At 42.2% G+C, this 25,301-nt stretch overlaps 1 protein-coding gene across 1 annotated transcript; it reads left to right on the forward strand.

Annotated features, from left to right (window-relative positions):
• The first annotated feature begins 4,199 nt into the window (after window positions 1-4,199).
• On the forward strand, window positions 4,200-25,295 carry LOC135917833 (uncharacterized). The gene is made up of 9 exons (XM_065451434.2): window positions 4,200-4,414; window positions 4,497-4,582; window positions 4,699-4,792; window positions 13,440-13,567; window positions 15,607-15,733; window positions 18,291-18,958; window positions 22,413-22,625; window positions 24,663-24,746; window positions 25,194-25,295. The coding sequence occupies exons 4-9, from the start codon at window positions 13,445-13,447 to the stop codon at window positions 25,293-25,295; spliced, it is 1,317 nt and encodes a 438-aa protein (XP_065307506.2). The 5' UTR covers window positions 4,200-4,414; window positions 4,497-4,582; window positions 4,699-4,792; window positions 13,440-13,444.
• Window positions 25,296-25,301: the final 6 nt, after the last annotated feature.

A 25,301-nucleotide genomic window follows, 5' to 3' on the forward strand; every position in this document is an offset into this window, starting at 1 on the left:
CACCCTTCTGGCGACGGGTTCGCAGCTGTTCCGCCCAAATGGCGCGCACCTGGGGAGAAGGCGTGCTCATTGGTGCAATTATTGGACACGGGGGCCGCTTGCCATTTTCCAATCTGCTACTGCTCTAAGAGTGCAGACATGTCTGCACCAAAATACGTGGGTGTTGCGTCTACGTCATGCACTAGAAGAGACAGTAATATGCAGATGTACCACAATGTCACTTAAGAAGAGAAGCAAGCACGTTTAACTCGCAAACGCGCAAATGACCGGTCACTATATCTTCCTTCGCACCCCGATACTTCCCCTTAAAAAGTTTAGGCGGCAACTGTTATTGGGTAAGTGGTTCGAAGGGGTAAATCAAAAGCATGGTTAAGTGCACGTAATTTGTGTAAAACTGTTGAAGGCAACAACAAAAAACGAGCTTCGAAAACAATTGACATCTTATGTTACTACCTTTTGCTCATTGGCAGCGCTGAGGCATGTATGCATCACAAACAAAAGAACAGGCGTTATAACAATGATGACAAGAAGAACGATGGGACAATACTAAATCCTAGACATCGTTTTCCGGACACAGATTTTAAAAAGAATGACGCATATGCACTGTAGAACAAGCTCGATGCCAGCAATAGGAGTCTTTCTTGGTAAGGAGCATTTGCTATTCTCCGGAGCCAACTTAAATTCCGGGCATGGTTACATGAACATAATCAGACATATTTCAGTAGCGGGCAGTGATGTAGAGCAACTTTGGATTAGCAAAACCATAGAGTTGATACAATCGCACATCAATAAACGTGACATTGACATTGGTAGGTACTTCATACTATAGAGCCGTTTTAAGGAACCATTCATTATAAGCAAAGAGGTTTTATGTATTTTATTTGCGAGGAATTGCGAAGTGAGTAAATATGTACTTTACTGGTAAAAGAAATTTGCTTCATGCACTCTTCAGCGGAAAGTTACCGTACGGGTGACATTAAAGCCATAAGTGATCGTTCCTGCACACGTCGCAAGCCCAACATCACTTATTTGGCCTTCTTTAGTATCGAGATGTTCGCGAGATTTTCTCCTAATTCGTTTTCTGTGGACTGACATTAGCGAATTTCAAGGTCATTTAGCTCCAAGAGCACACCTATTCCATCATCAGGCGACAGTAGGTAGTTCTGTCCAGGCAGCGCCGATGAAAATAGCATCGGTGTCGGTTCCGCGTCAAGCACTTTACCCGGCAGCGGTGGGCAGAACTACAATAATATAACTCAGGAAGAAAAGCAAGCACGTTTAACTCGCATACTTGGAAATAAGGAGCCATTTGGAACGTGATGCTGTGGGGAGTCTGCAAGCTCTAGAACATCAAAAGAAATCTCCTACACCGTGCTCATTCTCGTGACAGCCCTCTGGGCTGCTTCCAAGCCGAGCGAAATGTTTCCTGATCAGAAAGAGCACAAATGTGCTAATTCGCATCACCATAGTGGTTCATTAATTCAATCATCTACTGAATTTCACGTTGCAACCATAGAACTATCCTGTTGAAGTAATTTACAACCCCTACAAGATGTGTCTATAGCGAGATAGCGCTTTCTGTGCGCTTCAAAGTTAGCATTTTGTTTTATGCTCGTCACTGTCCCTTAATTCCTTCTTTGGGTTGGTATGTTGCCTATGTCCCCAATCAATAAATTTGAGGCTGCCAACCGCAGTGGTTCCTACAAAAGTCGCTACCGGGAACAGTCGCACTGAGAAGGTTTTGTTTCATGGGAGCAAAAAAAATAGTGCACAGATTTGAATATATTTTGCGTTTGTTGCCTAGGGTGTCTCTAGGTTTTTATTTCTGTTTTATTTAACTTTGCGCGCAATCGTATCGTTCTAAATGGTTTTATATGGTAAGATAATTGGCATCCGTATGCGCGCATTATTATTGCAAGTTCTTGCATTCATAACAAGGTATTTGGCTGAATATAACCGACTTGCAAAGTTAAACAGTCATATTGAAGCAAAAGCATGAATTTAGGTGAGATAACGTACTGACTCTAAGATGCAATTGCTGATCGGGGGCTCCTATCTAAATAGATGGCAAAAATAGATGGCAATGAAGAACTATAGGTATTTTCGACAACCACTCCGCCAAATTTGATGAGGTTTCTTGCATTTCACAGACAATGCTGAATCCAAGTGAGAGCTCGAAGTGCTATACTGATTTATGCCGTTAAAGTTTTTGCAAGAATTGTTTAAGATCACTATACTTTGAAAAGTGAAAGTATCGTGCTTACAACGGCAAATTCACGACAAAAAACGATATCCAAGTTTCATAGCAATAGCCTAATAATACAGTTAAAGCTGCCGAATCAATGTATTATTCACGCCTGTGAACTGTGGTAATTCCTGTCCTTTAGGTCTTTTGCAAGAGCTTTGTAAACATTGAAAGCAATGATGAATGCTATATTATAATACTAAGAAACCTTCCGGTCTAGACGCTCTACACTGTAAAAAATTTCCGTAATTATACGGGGGATTTCCGTCATTATGCGGAGGACTGCAAGTAAAAAAACGGAAAATCGGTCATTGTCACAAAAAACTGCAAAAACTGCCGTTAAAATACGGAAAGTGCTCTCCGTTTTCAGCTTAACGGACATTTTGCACGTATTATTACGGTAACTGCCCTGTTTTGCACGAAACAGACGGAATTCCGTATTATTATTATGCGAACATCCGTATTTTCGCGACGAAAACTATATACCCGCATGCTGTCTAAATGAGCATGCACTTGTACTCGCAGAGTTCCATCCAAGAACAATTTATTGAACAGGCGAACTGTACACATTATGAAGAGACGTGCAGACTCAGCCTTCTACCGAAAGCTTCAATAACAGATCGTATAGATATAGATTGACACGCACTCTCTCTCTCTCCATATATATATATATATATATATATATATATATATATATATATATATATATATATATATATTATTCGGTGTAAACGCTGTGCAGATTATAATACAACATATATGTGTAAGTGGACGAAGTGTGGTGGATACACGTTCCAATCTCCAATGAAAACAAACTTGCACCGCTCAGCTGCTGCATGGTGCGCTGACAATGACATCGGCGCTGTATGTGCATATATATATATATATATATATATATATATATATATATATATATATATATATATATATATATATATATATATATATATATGTGTGTGTGCGTGTGTGTGTGTGTGTGTGTGTGTGTGTTCATCAACACCAGGCGAGCGTCTTTGTGGATCGGGCGGCCAAAATTAATTATTTCATCGTCTCGATTCAAAGCGATGGTCCAACATTGAAGGCGCGATCTCACTCTTTTCATCAATGGAACATCCGTGGTCGTTCACGATCATCAATAGCGCGGCCACAACTCGTTTTTCGGTTTGTTGCTCGTCGTCTTTTCTGTACACCTGTATTTTTCTTTCGGGCATTTTTCTTTCTTTTGCCATGAGACAGTGTAAGTACTGAAAAAATAATTTTGCTTCGGGAGAGCTCACTGGCTGGGGAATTGTGTCGCATGTCACGTATAGCTGATTCTCAGCGACGGATAGAAACGAAGACTCGGATAACACCGACAACGTCATTCACAGGCGGAACGGTGAGTGTACATCTTTCTTTAACTGCAAGTGAAAGAACAGGTTGCAACTATTTTAATCCGTCTAAGTTCACCATATCCACTTCCCATGGCAATGCTTTATTGCAAATTCGTTTCAGCTTTCAACTATTTTTGGTTCTTTACCAAGCCTTTGAAACAAATAATAGTACTGCGGTCACGCGAGGCCTTTCAACGACGATGGAGCCCCATCGCTCTCGAATTTTTCAAATCCCGATTGGCTCCTTTGTGCAAGCTGCGGAATGGAGACAATCTCAAAAAAAAAAACGAGGAATTCGATCCGGATCAGGATCTATCGCGATCGAAAACGCACGGTGGGACTCTGATAAAAAACAGCGAATATGCGACTCAATATAACCGCCATGAAACTATAACTGCAACTTTGCTCATTCTTCGCCAAGTTTCTCAGCGGCAAATAAAAACAGCAAATATGCGGCTAAATGTGATGTGCAATAGCGCCCCCTGTCACACTTCTTCGAGAACGTCTGCGTAAGTGAGTCGCTCCAGTTAGAATAGGTACTTCTCACATCTCTCCATAAGTACCGATCACTCTCGCCCACAGCATTGGCCAACGCGCGTACCTTCACTCGCGCCAGATTTTCGTTTCGCCGCGATTCGTTGGTTTCGCGCCAAGGGGCATTTTAGAAAAGGAACAATGCAATTAGCGCTTTTTGCAGTTGTCATGTTGTCATGTTGATTGTGCTGTAGTGCCCTGTCCGTGTTGCTTCTGCGTGCGATTTGGCATCACCACGTTGACACATCGTAATACTAATCAGGTATGTTTTGTGACCTGCGTCTTTTATTGAGCGCAAGTTTTCTTAAGTGTTGGCTTCATGTATGCCGTCTTTCCTTGTGCAGCTGATGGTCAACTTAGCTCGCCGTAGATCTGCAGTTCAAGCAGCTTCAACGATTCTTGCGTCGTGTGACGTGCTACTTTCTCCCAGGTAATTTTGTGTGTTCCATCGTGTCCAAATCGTCGCTTGAAAACGCGGAGGATCTAATCGAGTAGGCAATACGCACGTGGCGCATTGTAGAGCGCTTATCGTTTTCTTTTCTGCAGGTCGGCGCTTGTTCCTGACGTCTTAACTTGATTTTCACTGTACATAAGAACGCACATCGCATCTTTTCCTCCAGTAACGTGTGCGACGCTTCAGGTATGACGTACGCAATTGTGCAGTCACGTCTTTTAATGGGCGAAGTTCTGACAGGTGTAGAAGTCGCTGGGCGCCGCAGTGCTGAACTAAGTGTCACAAGCTATAGCGGCTGGGCGTAATTATGTTTCTGCAGTCGTGTTATTTTACTAGTTTACGTGTCATTATTTCGTATTGTTGGCGGCTCCGCCAGGACACCAAAGCGGCAACGGGAACACCGAAGCTAGAACCCGACCGGCCTACAATGTGGCCTCTGTTTGCAGGTTACATATGTCCTTCTGGGGCAGTACTTGTAAAAAATCCAGTCTGCCACCACGACGAAAAAAAGTATTTAGCAACGAAAAAGGCACCCCGCGGCTTCTACAGCACCAGTCACAACCATGCCTTTGAATGTGTGGCGTGTAGGACAGATAAGTTTGTGCACATTTTTCAGCAGAGTGGTTGGTTCCTGTTGTACATAATATGTAAGGCTATAAATTTGGCTTTAGCTGACAAGTGATGAATGTACCACAGCAGCTGTGGCTCCACTCAAATGTAGGCATTTATGTCGTGCTTTCCTCAGCAATCATCATTGTCAATTGCACACAGCGTCGCTTGTTGCCCGCAGCAATGCTCCAACCGTGCCTTCAAGCCACCATAGCACAGTTTTGCACTCTCTGACCTTTGTTGTGCAAAGAACAGTGACATAGTATGAAGGTACCACTGTGTTCTGCCAAGCAACAGAACACTCAGTGTAATAATAAATGAAAATAGGGGCATTGTACAGCTTTCATCTTCCAAGAGCTTTTTCAACAGGAACTGTTCATTGAGTATGACAACAAAGAATGCACATATAAGAATCACCGTAGACCGCTGTGGGAGCAGTACCATGTGCACGAAAACATAAGTACCAAGGCATACATGCTGCTCTAGTCGTTAAAAGTTGTCCCCTTGCAAACAGATAAGGTTGCATAATTGGCTGAAGTCACAACCTGCAGTTTTCACCTCTTGAGGACTCTGAAGGCAAGTCGGCATGCTGCCGTTGCTTTCATAGACTATGATGTTGATCTGCTACAGTTCATTTGTGTGACAAGACACCAATTACACAACCGTGTTTGAATGAGCAGCAGCAAGCATTGGAACCACTTCCAATAATATAACACCGAGCTAGAAGCAAGGCATTCTATGTGAAAGAAAGCAGTATAGAACGTAGAGTAATCAAATAAATGCAATGTGCATCAGATGTGCTAACCAGCTCTGCTGCAGTCACTCTTTGAAACAGCATTTCAGATGTGATGGAGCACAGGAAGCATCACTGTGTTGATGTTTAGCCAATGAGCAGTGTACCTTGTAAGGAAAAGCAACATCACACAGCAGCAGATGATGCGTGAATGCAGCTTGGCATACACTCCTGCAGTTTGCATACTTTTGCTCACGGGTGCACATTTGGTATAACATGTGCATCTATATAAAGCATGATACATATTCTTACCTAGGCCAACACTACCTGTCTTCTGTTCTTTGTTAGAGAAATGACTGCTTATTTGAGAATACCGATAAAATTAGTCGCCATATTATGGCGGCTTCCCACATCCACCAGATGCCCAAACTTTGAGTCAGCCTTCAATTACATTTACGGAGAAAAAAGCTTCCACATCTAAGCTAATGTGACCCAGCTCACACTAGTAGATTTAATGTCATGTGTGTCTAATGACATCTGCATGTAATGTCACTAGTCAGTTGCTACATGTGGATGTTGTGGTCTCCTGTGTTGGATTACGGCTAGGTTTTGGGTCATTTGAATCAGGGCGCCACTCAGCGCCAAACGCTGTAAGTTGCCTGCTGCATTTCCCCTCGCTGTAATAAAATCATTCTCGGTCTGGTCCCCAACTGAAGCAGTCCGGCTCTATCTTGAGGCGCTGCACGCATGACGTTTAGACCTCATGCCATAGGTCCTTCATCCGGCCGCCCCGTCGAAGCCACAACAGATGTACCATTAAAGAAAATTGAATTTGGAAACAACTCATTTTGCTGAATCAGTTCGAATACGCTTGTGTACCGGATGAGTTTTCTCACTGAAGAGAGGCTGCAAACAAACAAAATAATAAAAAGTAAGCAGATAATTATAGCAATTAATGCTTTCAATTTTCACTGTTTTGTTTCTTGTTCTTTCATTTTTTAAGGGTAACAAAACACTAAAGTTAATTGTTCCCAAAATTTTTAGTATTCTCATTTCCAGCAACATTGCCAAGCGCATTTTAGACTGTGTTTAGCACCATGTCATAAGTGCAATCTGCACGAGGACAGAAATGAGAAATGTATTAAAAGATTTGCAGATAAAAATTGCCACGTAGTGGTGGAATAGCTGTGCCAATTGATCGAAATTATGCCAAGGGCGGACTTCTGTGCTATTCTGCTCCAAAAAATAATTTTGGCGTGAAATTGTGCCATGCCTGTACCTAAAGAAGTATAAGAACAAGAGCTCCCTACTGTTGATGCTGCCGTCATAATAAAACTGAAACCAGTACATAAAGCATGAAGTTAATGGAGCAGCCACAACCACAGATATAGCGGAAGCGATAGGTTCTCAATTCACTGTTTCCATGCTGTTTGTATTGCCTATATTTCTGGCTGATGTTCCATTGTGCTACATTCCAAAAACACTGGTTACAATGTGCGGCTGTACTGCTCTTTTTTTTTCTGTTCCCTTCGTGCAGCACTGCAGTATTCCTCGTACTAGTGTTGCACGGAGCTTACTCAAGGATGATGTCGGTTCGAAAAGGATTCTCGGATAATGTCCAGTTGCACAGTATTTAGTATTGTTATTGGCGGTGCGACTTTAAAAAAATATATTGTAGTACATCTACTCAACTGCTGACATGTATTTGCTTATGAATAAGGACCTTCTTAGCGACCCTGCATGATTAGGGAAGCAGATGTTGTGGTTGCAATATCATCAGCTTTGGTGTGTTGCACTGTACGGTTATGGAGAAAGAAAATGTGCACATTAGAAGACACCTGTGGGCATCTTCCCTTTAGCTTTGGTTTAAGCGGGCATGCCTTAGGATGTGGTCTTTCTGAAGTGCTCTAGTTCGGCATATTTTTTTGTGCTTCTTTGCTTAATGCATGCCATATGTGCAGCGCCTATTGCAAGCCTAAATTGTAGAAGCGCCTCTACAATGCAATATGCATGTAGGGAACACATTATAATAAGCATAAATTATACTACTATGGTAATTTCTAGTCGAAATGTCTTATTGGTGGACATAAAGCCAACTTCTATATTTATTGACTAGTTCAGTTAAAATTGACACAGTATGTGCCATATAGATATGTTTGACACTGTGCCAAAAGTGCTTGTTGCTGCGCCAGGACCTGTGCCAAAATTTTAAATGGCTGTTCTGCTGCTGTGTCATGCTAAAAAATATTTTTTTGTTAAAGACGCGTATATTTTAAAACATTTTGCACATACACAAACTTTTCTGTACCTCCTAGTCTTTGACAAATTGTGATTGCCATCATCTGCAAATGACACATTCATATTCAGTGTCAATATTCTGCCATGTAGCAGCACACAGTATTTAGTGTCATTTGATGGATAGAATGTCGTTAGATAAAAATGGCATGAAGTCTCCCCTTATGACAGGGGTATAATTGTGTGGGGAGTTGTAGCACTGTTTGGTTTTCCTTTAATGTTTTCCTTATGTTGATCGTTATGAGAGGTGTCAGTACGTGCCTTGTATGATCTTTTTTGAGTATATGACTTTACATTTCCTAAGGCAGCAATGCACCATGGCGAAGCATGCTGCACTAAGGGCTTAGGGCATCACGTAGCTCAGTGGGCCAGTGTATTTTCACTGTAAAGAAGCTGATGATTGAAAGCACAGAAGGTATGTGTATGAAATGGCCAAACCCACTTCTTGAGAGTTTCACGTTAGTGCTCTGGCCATGGATTGTGCATTGCAGCTCATATTGAACATGATAGTAAATCATGGTTTGTGTGTCTTAACCTTGGAGAAAGTAGTATTTGAGGAGAAGAATCTGCTAGGCAGTGACATTGCATTCGGATGGCCCTATAAAGTCACGGTCAGGTGAGGAGGAAAAGACAGTTTTTTCCACAGCACAACAGATGACGCATCGGGCATGTTGGGATCATTTACGTGTTCTTCTACGTATGGGACACACAAAAACTGTGGTATCGTATCATATATTGTAAATTTTCTGAGATTTCATTTTGTAACATCAGTAAATAGAAGTAGTGGACATTTTAGCAGCGGCTATTAAGGAATACTGTCGTAGTTACGTGCCGTATTGCAGTTGGAACCGGCTACTAGTAGTAGTCCCGGAGCAGACGACGTCTGCCAATGATGCCACAGTTCACTCGCTCTCATTCAGTTGCCCACAGGACACAGAAGTAGGCATAGTGCTGTCCTTCAGTGATTGAGATAGTTCATCTTTTTGCCAGTTAAGTGTGGCTGAATATATGTATTTCAGCCCTTCGCAGTGCATAGTGAGTCTTGTGGATTTCGCAAGCCCTCACAGGTGTGTTGGATCATAATGTTAAACTACCTTCATGCTAACAGAAGGGTATCTAAACATTGTCATTAGAGAACATTACATTGTTTTATCTTATGTCTGCAGTGCACTTGGGTGTAATCTGACTGCAAAGCCTCATAATAATCAGTATCTGTTGCAAACAGTGTATATTCGTCAGTCTGCTTTCATGTGACGAAGATGGAAATGAGTGCAGAAAATAGAAACTTAGTCAAGCTTATTAAATCTGGAGTATTTAATGGGTGCAATAGTTTTACAAAAGAATTTGCTTTTTCTATTGTAGCACCATCATCAGTGATGCAAGATGAACACTTGCCGCCTCTGTACAAAAACTTTTACAACCTTCAAGTCCTACTTTGAACATTTCGCCTTCCACAGTAGCTTGGTGGACGGTGCCTTATGCCACGTCAAGGAGTGCCATGCTGTTTTGAAAACCTACGGGAGCTTCAGGCAACATATCTCGAGGCATCACAGGAACCAAATCAGCGAGCGCCAGCGACACTCCAATACTTATCAGTGTACTGTGTCGCAATGTGGGAGACTACAGACCACTCGCACAGACTTTATTTCGCACATTGTTAACCACTTTAACAGTGGTTTGAATTGCCTTTCTTGTCCGTTTGAAGGTTGTACAAGTGTACTGCGTTCTGGTGCATCATTTCGGACGCATGTGTGTAGAAGCCACAATGCAAAGAGTGCTTTAGAGCACACGCAGGCAACAAACCTAAGCCCTGAACTGGAAGACCAAATGGTTTTCGGTAATCAAGTAATGGATCTTTCGGATGAAAGTTCAAAGGATGGTTCTTGTGGGGAACCCAGTGCGCATAGTTCAGAACATGACCTTTACACAGAGAATTTGGTTTGTTACTTCTCAAACTTGAGTGCAAGCACCATGTGCCAGCTAGAACTGTGCAATATATTGCAGAAGGCATAAAAAATCTTCATAGGTTGAGCCAGGATGTATCACTGAAAGAGGTAGCCGCAATAGTTCCACAAGAGACGTTTGCTGCAGTGCAGTCTCATCTTGCTAATGACAACCTCAACACAGCATCGCAAACACTGGCTTCATGTTATCAACGGTACAAGTACTACAAAAATAAGTTTTGTTATGTGAGCCCATCTGAGATTCATTTAGGCCTCAACAGGCAAAACAGTGCTTCCATTTGCCACTATGTGCCAGTAGCAGACCTTATACAATTCTTGTGGCACTTTTCACCTGCAAGCAAGCAGTTACCTACCTCTCGGACTATGTCTGATGACTGTTTCAGTGACTTTACTTTGTGCCAACCTTTCAGAGAACAAGAGAATGTGATACAAATCATACTGTACCAAGATGAATTTGAAATTGTAAATCCGTTGGGATCAGCAAAAGGAAATTTCAAGTTACTTGGTGTGTACATGACACTAGGCAATTTGCCTCTGCATTGTAGATCAAATGTGGAAAACTTGCAGCTGGTGATGCTTTGTCGCAACAAAGATATAAGAGAGTTTGGGCTAAACATAGTTTTGCAGCCTTTGGTGAAGGATTTGGTCAGTCTTGAAAGATCAGGATTGTCAATTGATGAGGTTCACTATGCTGTGCGCCTCAGTTTCATTGCAGGTGACAATCTTGGAAGCCACATGGTGGGAGGCTTTACACAGAACTTTAGCACATCCATGTACTTTTGCAGATTTTGCCTTGTGACCCGCACAGAGTTTGAGCAGGTGCCTAATGCAGTTGGTGAACGTCGTACCCCCCCAAAATTATAATGAAAGTTTAGGCCGCCTTGCCAATGGAAATGGTGTGCAGAGCGACTGTGGTTTGACTGGAAATTCTCCTTTCCATGCTCTAAAACACTTTCATGTTTGCAACCCAGGTTTGCCGCCATGCATTGGCCATGACCTTTTTGAAGGTGTGGTGCAATATGATTTGGCATTATGCATTCGTTACTTTGTGAACGAAGGCTGGTTCACATATGGCTACTTGAACAACAGAATCGCTACTATGAAGCTTAATGCTCATGACTTGCGTAACAAGCCTGCTAAAGTATCCCACAACAGTAACAAACTTGGAGGCCACGCACTCCAGAACTGGACTTTGCTGAGATTATTTCCTGTCTACTTGGGCAGCAAAGTAGTAGACATGAATGATGCTGTTTGGGAGCTTGTCATCACGTTGATGCAAATAGTAGACCTTCTAATGGCTCCAAAGATAACAGCTGCCCAGGTTGCATATATGAAAGTGCTGATTGAAGACTATGTTGTTTCTCGCTGTGAACTGTTTCCCAGAGACAAACTCAGGCCAAAGCACCATAACATGTTGCATTACAGTGAACTCTTGCAGCACTTCGGCCCACTTTGTCATGTGTGGACGATGAGGTTCGAAAGTAAGCATCAGTACTTTAAAGAATGTATTCGATCTGTCAGGAACTACAAGAACGTCACCAAGACACTGAGTGAACGGCATCAGCTTTTTCAGTCATTCTTGGCGGCACGTGGCTTATTTTGTATTGCCAGTCAGTTCACAGCGATGAGCATGTCCGAGCAGTTGAAAGCACTCGGCAGTTTGAAGAGAAAAGACTTCTCTGATGACTGTGTGCTGCTAAAGAAAGCTACAGTAGAGGGCTACACTTATGCATGTAATGATTATGTGCTTGTCTCAGGCACACGATTCAGTGTAGTGTTTGGTTCTGTGATTGCCATTGTTAAAGACCAGAGTGAAGCGGTAGCCTTGTTGCTTCGACACACACCTGCAGCACTTTTACCTGGCCTTGAACTGTATGGTCTGCAAAACTCAACAGAGGAAACAGTTCTTTTGCATGCACATGAACTTCTTGACAGAACAGCATACCAGCCATACTTGTTTAATGGCAATTCTGTTGTGAGATTGAATTTTTCCTTCTGTGAAAAACTCTGAGCATCATTACCTGTTAAAGGGGCATTAAACAGAAAATTAAGTTCAGCTCTATCAGTAAGTTACGCTTCTACAATGCCAAAAAAAGCCAATTGCTGCGAGAGGCAAGCCAGAATAGACGCAAAAACAATGGGTGGTGTTTCCACGCCATCTTGCTGTGACGTCATGGGTTTAGATTACGTTTACTCAGGACTAGTTCATTTTTCATTGGTGAAAATGAACTACAATGTATTCTAAGCTAGCCGAAGATTGAACATAAGAAGTTTTGCTATTCTACGGTGGCTGTAATGTGGGAAGTTACTTGCCAACTGTAAAGTGGACGAAGTTCAGTCGAGGAGTTGGGTGGAGAGAAGGGAAAGGGGGCGGCTGGTGACAGCCAACCCTGTCAGGTCCAGGAGCCACCAGTATGTACATGCAGCAAAGTTGATCAAATTTTTGCAGTTCTACCGTGTTATAATTTACAACAAAGATGCAGTATAGTTGCCTGGCGAACACAGCTGTCAATGCAGATGGAGGTACTGCGAATGGTTAGGGCCTGCAACAGAATTTGCACCACAACAAAGACAAAACCTTTATGCTTATTGGAATGCAACAGAAGACCAAGCAGAAGCATGTGGAAATGAGCTGGTGGGCATTATAAAAAGGAACTCTGGTCTATCTTAATATTGTTGTTCAGCAGAAAAAGCAAGCGTTTTGGGACAGTTTGCAGCTTTAAACCCGTGACATCAAACTGGCATATCGACATAGGGGTTTTGGATTGAAAATCAAAAAGTTCAATCAAAATCATTGTTTGGGTTTTATTTTTTCATATATCAATGATCCTCCTGCTGCAAAATTAATGCAATTGGTTATGGAAGTATTAATCAGCGTAGAGTGCTTTGTTGTTTCTCTTCAATATCCCTTAAGACCCTCTGTACTGTGATTGTACCGATTGCTTTGTATTGTCCTTCCTGTGGCTGTGTTTATGTTTCTCGTTTTCAAAAACTGGTTTTTGTTTGAAGAAGTAGGGGTCTTGTGAAAATGCAATAACAATCTTCTTTCTTTTGCATTTGCACTTTGTGTCTCAAATAAAATGTTCTTTAGTTCAAGCATGGCTTTGTTTTGCTGCATTAAACAGAATGCTTCCACATGGGATACAGCTTCTGAGCAGCTGAAACACAGCAATATTCCCAAATGAAAGACTGAATTTATTTATAAATGTAACTGCTGCTTCAACTACTGCAGGAGAAATGCCCCTCCTAAAGATATGGAATGCAGACTGCAGTGTGAAAAAAATGGCACAAGCAAGCACACTTGTAGAAGTGCTAGCACAGGCAGAGGAGAAAGGAATTTGCAAGTCGGAAAATGCAAAGGTAACACTCGTGCTTCGTCTAGGTATCGGCGTTGTAGGTCTTTGCTATGCACGGATCCCTTATCTTCAGTCACGTGCCAGCAGCTTGGGTGCACAGCTTTATTTTTTCTTTGTGGCACTGGCTACTTCATTCCACTTGGCAACCAAGGGGTGTAGGGGCTCTGTAGCTAAAGTGAACTAATGATTTGCCCTTGTTTCCATGGGCAGTAATGACTGGTTAATGAAGTTACCCATTTCCAGCATTTGAATGTGTGAAAATCATTGTAAAAATATGACCTTTACATTGGTATCATCATCATGGATTGGCAAAGTAATTGAGATCCAATTTTCTAGTTTTGTTTTCACAAGAAACAGCTAAGCCTGTTGTCTGTGCTTTATTCAGTACCAAAGGTCTTTTTGACCCATCACAAGTTGCATGTAAAGAACCTCTCACCCCTTTTATACCTGACGGCGAATTTTCTTTCACTGCAGAAGCTGGAGTACTGTATTTTCTTGTAAATAATGCGACCATGACTATAATGTGAGGGGGGACTTGCGATCACAGAAAAATAAACGGAATATATATTGTAATTATCATGTAGTGATGCTGGCACAGAAAGAGGAATGGTGCCTAAGAACAGGTGCCTGTAAGACATCGTCCTCCATGGCACCAAGGATATTGACAGGCAGCACCTCGGAATAGGGATGGCCGATTAATTTTTATGTGATTATCGATTAATCATTCATCATCATAGCCTTCAATCGATCAATTGTGTACAATGCACGGTCTTTAATTGATTAACTAAGTAATCAAAGTTCTTGCCAGGCACTTTTAAAAATGTTGAAGCATGGTTATATACTTTTGTAAGGCCCTGTTTTAATGTTTGAGAGGTGGAACAAAGTTCGAAACATGAGTGTATAAACGTTTAATAAAGGACAATCTTTAACTTGTTAAAGTCTAATATAGTTTACACTAGTGGCGTTGGAAAAGAACAGTATATATTAAAGAATATCACTTAGGGCAGAATTAAATAACATACATGGCTCTAGTGAATCTTTGTATAGTGCAGTTAAACAACAAATAAAAAAAAAGATGGCAAAAGTGAAAATTGAAGTCCAACTGAATTATGCAAAAAAATTGCTATACACAGGAGGAAAAAAAAATTACTGGTTTACCATTTTAAACCACATGCTCTATTCTACATAAAGTAATGTCAATTGGCTGGGAGTTTAGGGTGAAACTGACATGTTTTTTTAATGGTCACACAAGCAGCATATTAGATAGATGCTTGTAAGCTGTAGATTTGCTGGAATCGACATGAACCCCATCGCTATGTGAAACATGCTCCAAACTGGCGTGCATGCTGTGGCACGTCTTTAGTGGACTGGGAGTGGCACAACAATGAATGACTGGGTTGCTATAGTAGGCCATGAATTGCGAGGGCATTTCAAGCCTCCGGCTTAGGGCAGCATGGTGGCATGTGCAATGAGGGAGCAGAGAGGGGAAGTGCTCGGCATCACTCGGGACCCGGAATAAAAGTCGACAGTCGCTCTACCACAGCTGCACAGTCTCTTTTCATGCGCCAGCATTCCAGTACGATTTCGAAATTTTCACGCCACTCCTGTCTAACTCTAGAAAACGATTACTCGAACTAGCCTAATCAATTAAGTTGATTAAATGAAAGGTGGACATCGATGAAGATTAATAATTTTGTAATTTTGTGAGATACATTTAATCTGTTAAACATTCATCAATATTGCCAACCCTACTTTAGTAGTGCCTGCATATGAGCATGCAGCAGCAATCATTGTGGTGTCTAGTGGTTTGGCTACTGCAATTTGAAGCGCCAGAAAGAATAAAGAGCATATTTGCATGACAAGCTCGAATATAATGTGATGCATGTTCTGAGGCCACAAATTTGGAAGATAAAAGTTTTTATAGTGTTACAATTACGGCAAAATAACCTTGCCTGATCGCTGGAATTGCGTATTTGTGCACGAATTGGTGAAGCTTTCATATGGTCATACGTGTAACAAGATAATGCCACTACCTTTAAACAGGTTTTTTTGAAAGACTGGACTCTTCTTGAAGAAGATGTCTTTCAAGATGTATTGAAGGAGCTCCCTCTGGATGACAGGATCTTTATAGTTGCTGAAGTTATACCACCAGTGGAGCATGATTCTTCAGGTAAGATGTGTAATTGTTTTTTGTTTATAAATTATGTGTACTATATGATAGACTGTTGCATTTTGACATTATTCCTAGAAGAGCAGAGTGCTTGGCTACTTGGCACACAATGATACTTGAGGAAACCAGCGAAAAAATGACACACAAACATGAAGGTGGCTCGCAGTTTCTTCAAGTATCAGTATGAACCAACTAGCCCAGGAAGCAGCACTTCTTGGTACACAACTTTTTGTCACATTTAGAGATGGGCAACAGAGACATAACCGGACAAGTACATTTCTACAAGTGAAAGTATTTAATGAAAACGATGCATAAGCAAGCGGCTCTGTTGAAATCCAGAGAATTAGTGCGCATGCAAATACAAGCTGAATACAAACTGACTGAGCAACCATCTAAAGTGCCACGTTTGAAATCTGTCCCCTTGAACCAGTGAATTAATGGGCTTGCCAATAGTGCATTGTATCGGTAATAAATGTGTAATGTGCAGGCTAGTTTTCATTTGCGTATCTTATGCCTGAAAAAATTATCAGAAGCAGTGGTTGAGCGACACATGTGAAATTTACAAGGATACAAAACTTACAGGTGTGGTGCTCCTTTAAGACTTGAAGCCATTGTCACACAAATTAAACGACACAAGGAACAAAAGGCTGGACACCACTGCCACTACATTCACAACTGATTTATTACTAGAGGCTGGAAGAGAAAACAATAAAGTGTGCATGCACAGTGGTTCTACATGGCAGTGAGCAAAAAAAGATGGCTTTTCTTAATTACCTTGATGAACCCGTTCACATGCACATTTTATTGTGTGTTCTCTTCTAGCCTCTAGGATAAACAGCTGTGGCGTCCAGTCTTTTTGTTCGTAATGTCTTGCTTGATTTACGCCATGATGGTTTCATCAAGTTTCTAACTACTCCAAGAACAAGTTATTTTTAGTTTCCTTCAAGACTGTTTACATTTCTTTGGTAAAAGGGGGTTGAGCAATTGCAATTGAAATAAATGACAGTATTCGCTTTTTTAATTTTATGCCCAAATGCAAGCAATGATGTCATCGTGGTCTTAAATACTTGGTCTATTCTTATGCAGGAAAATTTTGAAAATAATTATATTCTGGGATTTCACACGCCAAAACCATGCTATGATTATAACGCATGCTGCATAGGGGGACTCCAGTTGAATTTTGACCCAATGGGTATCATTAATTGCAGAAAAGGTTCCTGAAATTCCTGGATTTGTTACACTCAGATCCAATGTAATTGAACAATATCTAGCACCTTTCTGTTTTTGGTTCATGGTGGGATGGGAATTCAGGTCAGGACAGAACACAGTGGGCTCTTGCATGAAAGCTTATTGAACATATTGCTTGAAAAAGATCATTGGGGGCATGCACTGAGAACAAAATAAGGGAAAATGGCATGTCAGAATCATCAATGGACTGTTTGCAAGGAAATTTGACAGCAGTGATCTATTGCAGCGAGCATGGTAAAGCAACTATATAAACACACTACTTAAAGGTTGTCTGAATGCTTGGTGTACACTAAGGTTACTCAAATGCAACTGCCCAACCCTGATGTAACCAAAGTGGTTTCATGGAATATGCTCTCTTCAATTTGATTTTGCGTGCATGAACATCAGTTCTGACAAATAAAGTACAGTCACATTCTTTGTACAGACAGGTATGTGATGGCCATGACCATCATTCTACAGTGCTCAGTGTTTACCCAGGATGAGTTAGTGGGCTGTCTGGTCAATGTATAAATTGTAAAACCTTGCAGAATCTTGTGCATTACTTTTGGGGCACAACAGATGACTGTGTTGATGTCTATAGGCTGGCATTTCATTTTATACTTTCTCTAGGGCACACAACCTACATAAATTGAAAGGCGCTGTAAAAACGAAGTTAAATCAATGCTTGTATGCAGCCACTTTTGAAGTTGGTGGGAAGTACTTTATTGTGCAGCATTAAACCACATTGGGCTAATTTTTCTTAGAATCGCCGGGTCGACAAGTTCAAATTTTCAGTGCATTTACACAAGACACAAAAATGAATAAAGAATCAGTCCTGAGTTTTCACTTTATGCCCTGCGAGAGTGGCATGGTGTTCCTGACTCGCCACTGCCATGATTACAGGCTTAAAAGCCACTCAGTATCATTGAAGGCTCGGTACAAACTTCTCTGTGCACTGTAAGCAATGCAGCTGCACTCTGTTGCTTCAGAAAGCCTGTTGATGTGTAGAAGTACTGTGTGTAAAGCCCAAAGTCTTGCAGCTGCTTATATTTCACACATCAGGAGGGTATTCTGAAAATGTCCACCAAGTGAAATGTCTATTTCAGCTGCCACTGATTGCTGGAGCTGAACAAGTGAGAAGGAAACTTGCTGTGGGTGCCTGTTTCCTTCTCTCTGGCACCCCAGTCCAGCCAATCAGCACGTCAGCAGCAGCTAAAACGTACATTTCTACTAGATAGACATTTAAAAAATACTACCGCCTCTTCCCCCACCCCCCTTGTGCCAGTACAGCTTTGGCGGATTGACAGGTTTGCATTTTCCATTACTTTAGGTATCTCGCAAGCCGACTGCGTGACAATTTTTGAAGAAGAAGTGAGCACACCCCAGCTCAACTTTCATTTTGAGAGGCTGCCAAGAAGTGTTCAAGTCGCATTAGAGGCACCTCAGGCACTTCCTCCCGGAGAAAGGAGAGATCTTGTAAGGTGCATTGCGCATGACATGATGCAGGTTTCACCACGGCCTAGGAGAGAGTTCATCCGCAGTGTTGCTGAGGCCGTGGTAAAGCGGTTTCCTGCTTGCCTTCAGGACCGCACAGTCAGTGGCAAGGTGTTTGGTCGAGGATATGATTCCCTGTTCCAGCAACTTGAGAACAGAGTAGAGAATTTGGGCCGTGTGAAACAGCAGGAATTGCCATCATGCGTGAAGACCAAGAAGTACTCATATGGCTGTGCCAATTGGCAGCCAGTGTGCTTGCAACCAGTCGAAACCGTAGCTGAAAAAATCCAGTTTCTTAAAGGGGAGGCCCAGAAGACACTGCGAGACATAGATGTACCCTTGGCACAGACCTGTATGGATGCAACCTACAGTGAACAACGAAGGTTCATAAATTCTGATGCACCAGTCCATAGCATGGCAGAAGTCAGAGAGGAGTGGCCATTGCTCTTCCACAAGTACTTTTTCTACAAGCATGCCTGTCAGCTCCTTGGCAAAAATATGAGGGTAAGAGCTCCTTCTAATGGCAAATACTTATGTCTATGCATTACCAGTGTTTGCTACATACATTGAAAAGCACTCCATAAGACAATTAAGGTCAGACAAAAGAAATGGCCTCTAGAAGGAAAGTCTGAAATGTTATCCGAAATAGCAGCACATGGTCTTATTGCGTCTTCTTTTCGCTTACTTATTGTGCTTACTGTAGAGGGACGCTAATAAAGGGAAAAATCAGACATCGAACCGTTCGTAGCAATTGCTACAAAGGAGGAACACTGAAACAGTTTTCATGGCTATGTAGAAGTGAACTGAGTCGTAGGGTAGATCCCTGTGTTCATCGATATACAAAGTTAGGTGCTCTGCGTAAACCGTGTAATTTATTGAGTTTGAAGCACCTGCATTCCATGTAGACTGGGATTGTAGTGATGTCACTTTGGTGAGCAATCTGATTGGCTTCCCGTGTGATGTAGGGAATACTTCACTGAAGCATATTTTTAATATCAAATGCTATATATTGAGTCGTCTCTTCAAGTCAGTGGCATATTTCTGCTTTGAGAATGTGGATAGCTTGTACACATGAACTTGAACATGCATGTGAGGGATGTAGTAGAATGAAGAGCTTTCTGCGAAAAGCAGGGCTTTTTGGAAGCTTTGTGTGGCTACATGGAGAAAGGCAAGGGATGAAAGAGAATGCAGCAAAGATTAACAATGACATGGTAGCAAGGACACCTGATGGAACATAGAGGATTTCTTATGTGAATGTAGGTGCAGCGATATCTTCAGCGACAAAAGCATTAAAGGGGCCTTGAACCACCCCACGGGCTTGGTGAAATAACATAGTGCGCAGATAGCATACGCTGTTCTGAACATCTCAGCCAAGTTCTGCTGTCGTACGCGGTCCGTGGAGCTCTCAAGCGGAGCGCGAAGTCAGAGCTCCACGGACCGCGAAGTCACCTTTTTCTCAAACGCTCTCGTTTCAAAAACCTCATGCTCCTCGTACTTTTCTGTATGCTCTATTTCGTCAGGACAGCTGCGTTTGGCTTACGTTTAGCGCGGCATAGGCACGAAATCAGGAATTGGAACTGCGCACCACAGTGGGACGTCTCTGCCGCAACCTTCGCAGTGCAAGGCATTGGAGGAGGAAGGGGAGCACAGCTAAGGCCTTGTTTGATTGTCGATAACTGCGCTTCTACTGAATGCATCGAAGTACTTTTTGTGGCAGAGTGGTTCTGAAATAGCCTGTCTTCACTTCAGATGTCTTTCTCCACTTCGATAAAAAGTGGTTCAGGGCACCTTTAATGGTACTGATGCTGCATTGCACTTGCCTTGCATTGCAGGTGTGTGTAGAGGGTTATGTACAGCTACTGCATGCTGTATTAAAGGCGAGTGCTGCACATGAACTTCATTTTAAGGCCAGTATCACCACTGTAATGAAAAAAACTGCATTAAAAAGCGACATGAGAACATGCTCAGTTCAAATCAATTTAACAGACTCTCGCTTCACTGCAACTTGTTTCCAAGAAGGTGGGACAGAGGCATGGCCACTTGGCAAAATGTCAAGGGAGAATGCCGCAGCTAGAAAGAATGGTAATGTTTAATCACTTGTACTTTTATTTAATTTGATGTGCTGACATAATGTTCCTGTGAAGAAGCACTTCGTGTGATATACTTTCAAAGTGATACTTTTAGGTATAACAAAGCTGGTTTTATCATCCCTTTAACAACTTCGCTAAGCAAGAGCTCTTCCATCAAAAACTGAAACATCTGTACAGGATTATCTGGATCATAGGGAGGCGTCAGGATCTCATGTTCCAAATGGCATGAAGGAAGTAAATGCAGCGTTTTATGCAATGCATAAATGGTGTTCAGGTTTGTGGAAGGCATTCTCTGGTTTGCGTAATTCACATATGTTGGCCTTGGTGTTTATTTATACTCTGATGCGTAACTTAAGCTGAATAGTCATATCATAAGAAGCCAAAAAACATTGACACCGAGTACAACATAGGGGAAATTACTTGTGCTTAATAAACAAAATAAAGAAACGATAAATTAATGGAAATGAAAGTGGATGAAAAAACAAATTGCCGCAGGTGGAGAACGATCCCACAACCTTCGCATTTCGTGTGGGATGCTCTACCGATTGAGCTACCGCGGTGCTGTTTCCCCATCCACTTTCTTGGGCATTTATGTGTCCTAGTAGAACCCTGGGAGTGTTAGCCAGCGCCACTGCTCACAGACCTCGGTGGCAGACATGGAACATCCTTTCTGCCGCCGGTGTCACGAGCACATGGTCCTTTTGGGTGAAGGCAACCAGTTAATAAACCCACACATGCTACCTGAAGGCATTAATGTTGCCGGATTCTAATAGCTTAATACTAACTCATTGGCTACCAAAGCTGGCAAATCACTGGACCCAACAACAGGGGCACATTGCCAAAGCCACAATTTGCCAAGCTGTAGGTATGGTTGGTTTAAAATCTTATTTATAGATGGCATGACGGGTGACATGTGCTATACTTTATCAAAACTGTCAATAGGTGGCACTGAGTCTTTACAACAACGGAGGTTAGATTTTCTATATTTTTATTTAGTATACGATGGGGCTACCCACAAGTAACCGGAATTATTTTTAAGTTGCTGTATATTTTTTACAAAACCTTATCACCTTGAAGGTACTCTATTACACTTAATACATTTGTCCAATCTACGATTCCATTCTTCAACACATTTTTCAAACTTGTCTGTTTTGGTGGCCTAATAGCTCCTCTAGTTTTTTCCCTCACCTCTTCTACATCGTGAAATTGCAGTCCTTTCAAGTCATTCTTGATTCCAGGAAACAAAAAAAATATATTGCATGGAGCGAGGTCAGGTGAGTAAGGGGTGTGGCCGCCTGACCTCGTTCCATGTGACTTTTTTGTGTGTTCTGAAGTGTGTGTGTTCTAAAGACTATTGACCTGGCATAGTGGTATTGCATAATGCAGCACCAACATTTTGAGCAGTTCACCTCACGTGATGCAAAATGCTAAATATATTTTTACACTACAGTATCTAGTAACACACATAGTACCTGTAGCAATGTCTTGGATATGAACAATATGAACAAATTCTGCCGTTAAAGCAATGTCCTACTTCAAGCATGACCTAAGGTACCTGCAGTTTTTTTAATAACAACATAAGAGAACACTTGGTTCCTATGTAAGCTAATCTTCTCCTTTTGATGTTAGTTCGGTGGTGTAATTGTTTTTTCTTCCTTGAGAGCTTTTGGCAGAACTGCGAATTTTGATGACATGGTCATAGTTATTTTTGTTGGCGGCATATATTCAGTTGTTGGAAAGCATTGTCTGTTGCAGATGCTTGCTTTCATACTGACTGTTTCAAATAATTATCACTGTATTTATGGCTGTTTTCTTTGCACTAACTCGCTGTGTTCTTTCTTTACTTGGGTTATGTTACTCAATTCCAGGGTATATTTGAGGAGAACCTGTCTGGCGTTGCGCCTTTGTTCATAAAACACTTGGACACTTTAACTGCACCAAGGAAAGAACTTGTGCAGTGGATGGTTAAGGTGGAACTTCAGCAGGGGAAAGGAAACCAGCATGCAAAAGAAGAAGCCACCATTCCACTATTGGCTGCCTACTTCAAGGATGATCCAGATGATCTGTTTCGTGTTCTTGAAGTAAGCAATGCTTGTTTTGTGTAATTCAATATGCACTATGCTGCTGGATTTTTAGAAACTGTTCTGTCCTAACATTTCCATTAAAATTCCTAAACAGCTAAAGTGGAACCAAAACTGCAGCAAAATTACGTTTTGGCTCAGTGAATGTGGTAGACACCAAGATACAACAGCTCAAGATCTGTCAATTGTGAAATTATTTTTCTTCCTAATGGACAGCTATTGGCCAAGTAGCACTGTTGAAAACTCGATTCCCTCAGAGTGCAGCAAATAATTACATCGCCTGTTAATATGGCCACCACAAAATACGTTTTAGGTGTTATCAGGAGGCTAGATCTGCTAAGAGAAATAAAGGTTGTGATAACCCGAAATAACCCGCTTACTACAATGTCCCCGTGCCGTATTGTCGGTTATAACAATGAAGTCTGGCTGTTGGGTGTCCGTGCGAAAAGGTAATGAAACGCAAAATCTTTGAAAGGAAAAAAGTGATATGTGAGCCGCTGCACGATCACCTGCCACCCGAACTGCTCCATGAGAGCTGCATGCCAGCCTCGCGCTTATCTTTACTGACGCTTCCACCCCTCCGTAGATGAATGGACCGCACCATTGCGGTCCAGTGCTTGGTTCTTTATTCTATGGCTCTCATTCTTCGCAATTCTCCGAAAGGATTAAGTCACTCGTGCTTATCTTTGTTCGTTGTATCGGTCGTTCCTGGCCACGTTGACTTGCCGCAGAAATGGAAGATGGCTGATGTGCCCACTGATCATCGGCAATGCACAATGTTGCAGGTGAAAAGGAAGCACACTGCTATAGATGTGGAAACAAAGTGCTTTTAACCGATGAGGCAATCGTTGCGAACATGCCTCTATCGGATGGCGACAGTGACAGCCACAACGGCAGCACTGATGCGGTAGGGTAGGCGACCTCAACATTGTCTGCGCGAGAGGTTCTGTAGATTATTCAGGCCCTCATGGGCTTGTTTTTGCGAGGGACCATCCGCTTCACTACATGGAGCATCTCGATGCCTTGGAGAAGGATGTCGGCAAGCTTCGCATAAAGCAAGCAAGGCTGACGGATATGCGGTTTTCCCATGCAAGCCACTGGGAAGCATGTGGAAAGATGATTGTTGCGATCTCATCCCAGCATTTCTTCTGGATTTCTCAAGCTGAGACGTTGCTGCGGCAACCTCCCTGTATCTTTTAAAAGGTGGATTTTGAGACCACCAAAGCAATGCCTCGGTTGAGCTTGCATGTCACTTGCCGCCTGTGACCTTTCTTTTGTAGTTGTTATTGCGGTGCCATTCTTGAACGCCGGCAGCCGCAGCTTGTTAGCAAGACGTGATTGTAGCATGCAGGAAGCAGAGTTAAAAAGTTAAATGAGTCAATACAGTCAGAAGCTGGATGGAGGAAGGTAGTAGGGAGAAGAACTGGCCTCCCGCCTTTACAGTTTTCTTGGAACAGCTATGCCGTCCTTCCGTCTGTTTTTTTTTTTTTCATGCAACCCAGTTATAGCAATAGAATTTTCATGGAACTTGATTTTTGTTATAAGTGGGTTTGACTGTACTTCAGATTTTTAATATTAAGAAGCTAGTAAAAGCCTAGTTTTGTACCATGCGAACAGGCCAGAGTGGTCACAAGACGAGACAATGTAATCAGTTGTAGTTGAACGAAGAAAGCCTCAGCCTGAAGACAACATTTTGACAATTCTCATGGTACCTGATGAAATCAAGTTCCCCTTGTCAAAATGTTGGCTCTGGCTGACACTTCCCTTGCTTGATAGTGCTCATCGCTAGTATTACCTTGGAGTTCCTAATCAGGATCACAAACATGAAATGTTTTTAAAATTTGAAGCTTTTTACTGGCACCAGCTGGCACTGAGCACCTCATTGTTTATTGTTCTTCTGGAAAATCTGTATTGCCACTCAAGAGCAGTGTGAAAGTAATTCAGTATATTCAATTGCCTGCATTTTGGAAATACACTGGGGCTGTTTGGCATATGTGTCGTCTTTTAGTTCCCACGTGCTATTCTTTCTTTTCACAGGAAGGTACAAGCATCACGGAAGTGATGGACGAGTTTCCATCTACACCAGTTGTGGTTTCATTAGCTAAGACACTAATGTTCAAAGTCTGTAATGCAGTGCAATACAGTCGCCGACCGTTTATTTGAATCTCACGGGGACTGCGAAAATGTCCAAATAAGCAGGTGTCCAGAAAAGCAGATTAAGAAAAAAAATAATCCTTTATTTCCACGCACTCATTCGGGCTCGGCAGTAGGCTTGAAGAAATCGTGAATTCGCCGTTGCAAGCTGTTCTGTTTAAGCACAATCAGATAAGCCTGAATCTCGGAGAGGGTCGTACGGTCAGTCACTGCTTGTACACACTCCGCATGCAACCGCAGCGTAGCACATGCTGCGTCATCTTCCTAATCGGAGTCATCGTCATCCGGCAGTGCAGCAAAAACTAACGAATGATCTCACTGTCGTCGAGTTCTGTGCATGTCAGTGCAGCAGTATAAGCATCTGTGAAACTCAAATGAGACGGTGTCCGGAAGCGCAATGCAACCACTGTGCAGGTCTCGGCAGAACAGTTTCAGCGTCAGCAGGGAGCACATCGGAAGGCTACAAATCCTAGCCCTCCCGGCACCCGCTTGCAGGCATGCCCCAGCGCAGTCTGAGCGGGC

Source organism: Dermacentor albipictus, chromosome 3, assembly GCF_038994185.2.
Source record: "Dermacentor albipictus isolate Rhodes 1998 colony chromosome 3, USDA_Dalb.pri_finalv2, whole genome shotgun sequence".
Taxonomy (NCBI): Eukaryota; Metazoa; Arthropoda; class Arachnida; order Ixodida; family Ixodidae; genus Dermacentor; species Dermacentor albipictus.

Coding starts and splice junctions, on each gene's coding strand:
- LOC135917833 (XM_065451434.2), top strand. CDS start 13,445: ATGCCCCTCCTAAAGATATGGAATGCAGACTGCAGTGTGAAAAAAATG. Junction 22,626..24,662: donor ATCTGTTTCGTGTTCTTGAA/GTAAGCAATGCT, acceptor TTCTTTTCACAG/GAAGGTACAAGCATCACGGA. Junction 24,747..25,193: donor CTAAGACACTAATGTTCAAA/GTCTGTAATGCA, acceptor ACCACTGTGCAG/GTCTCGGCAGAACAGTTTCA.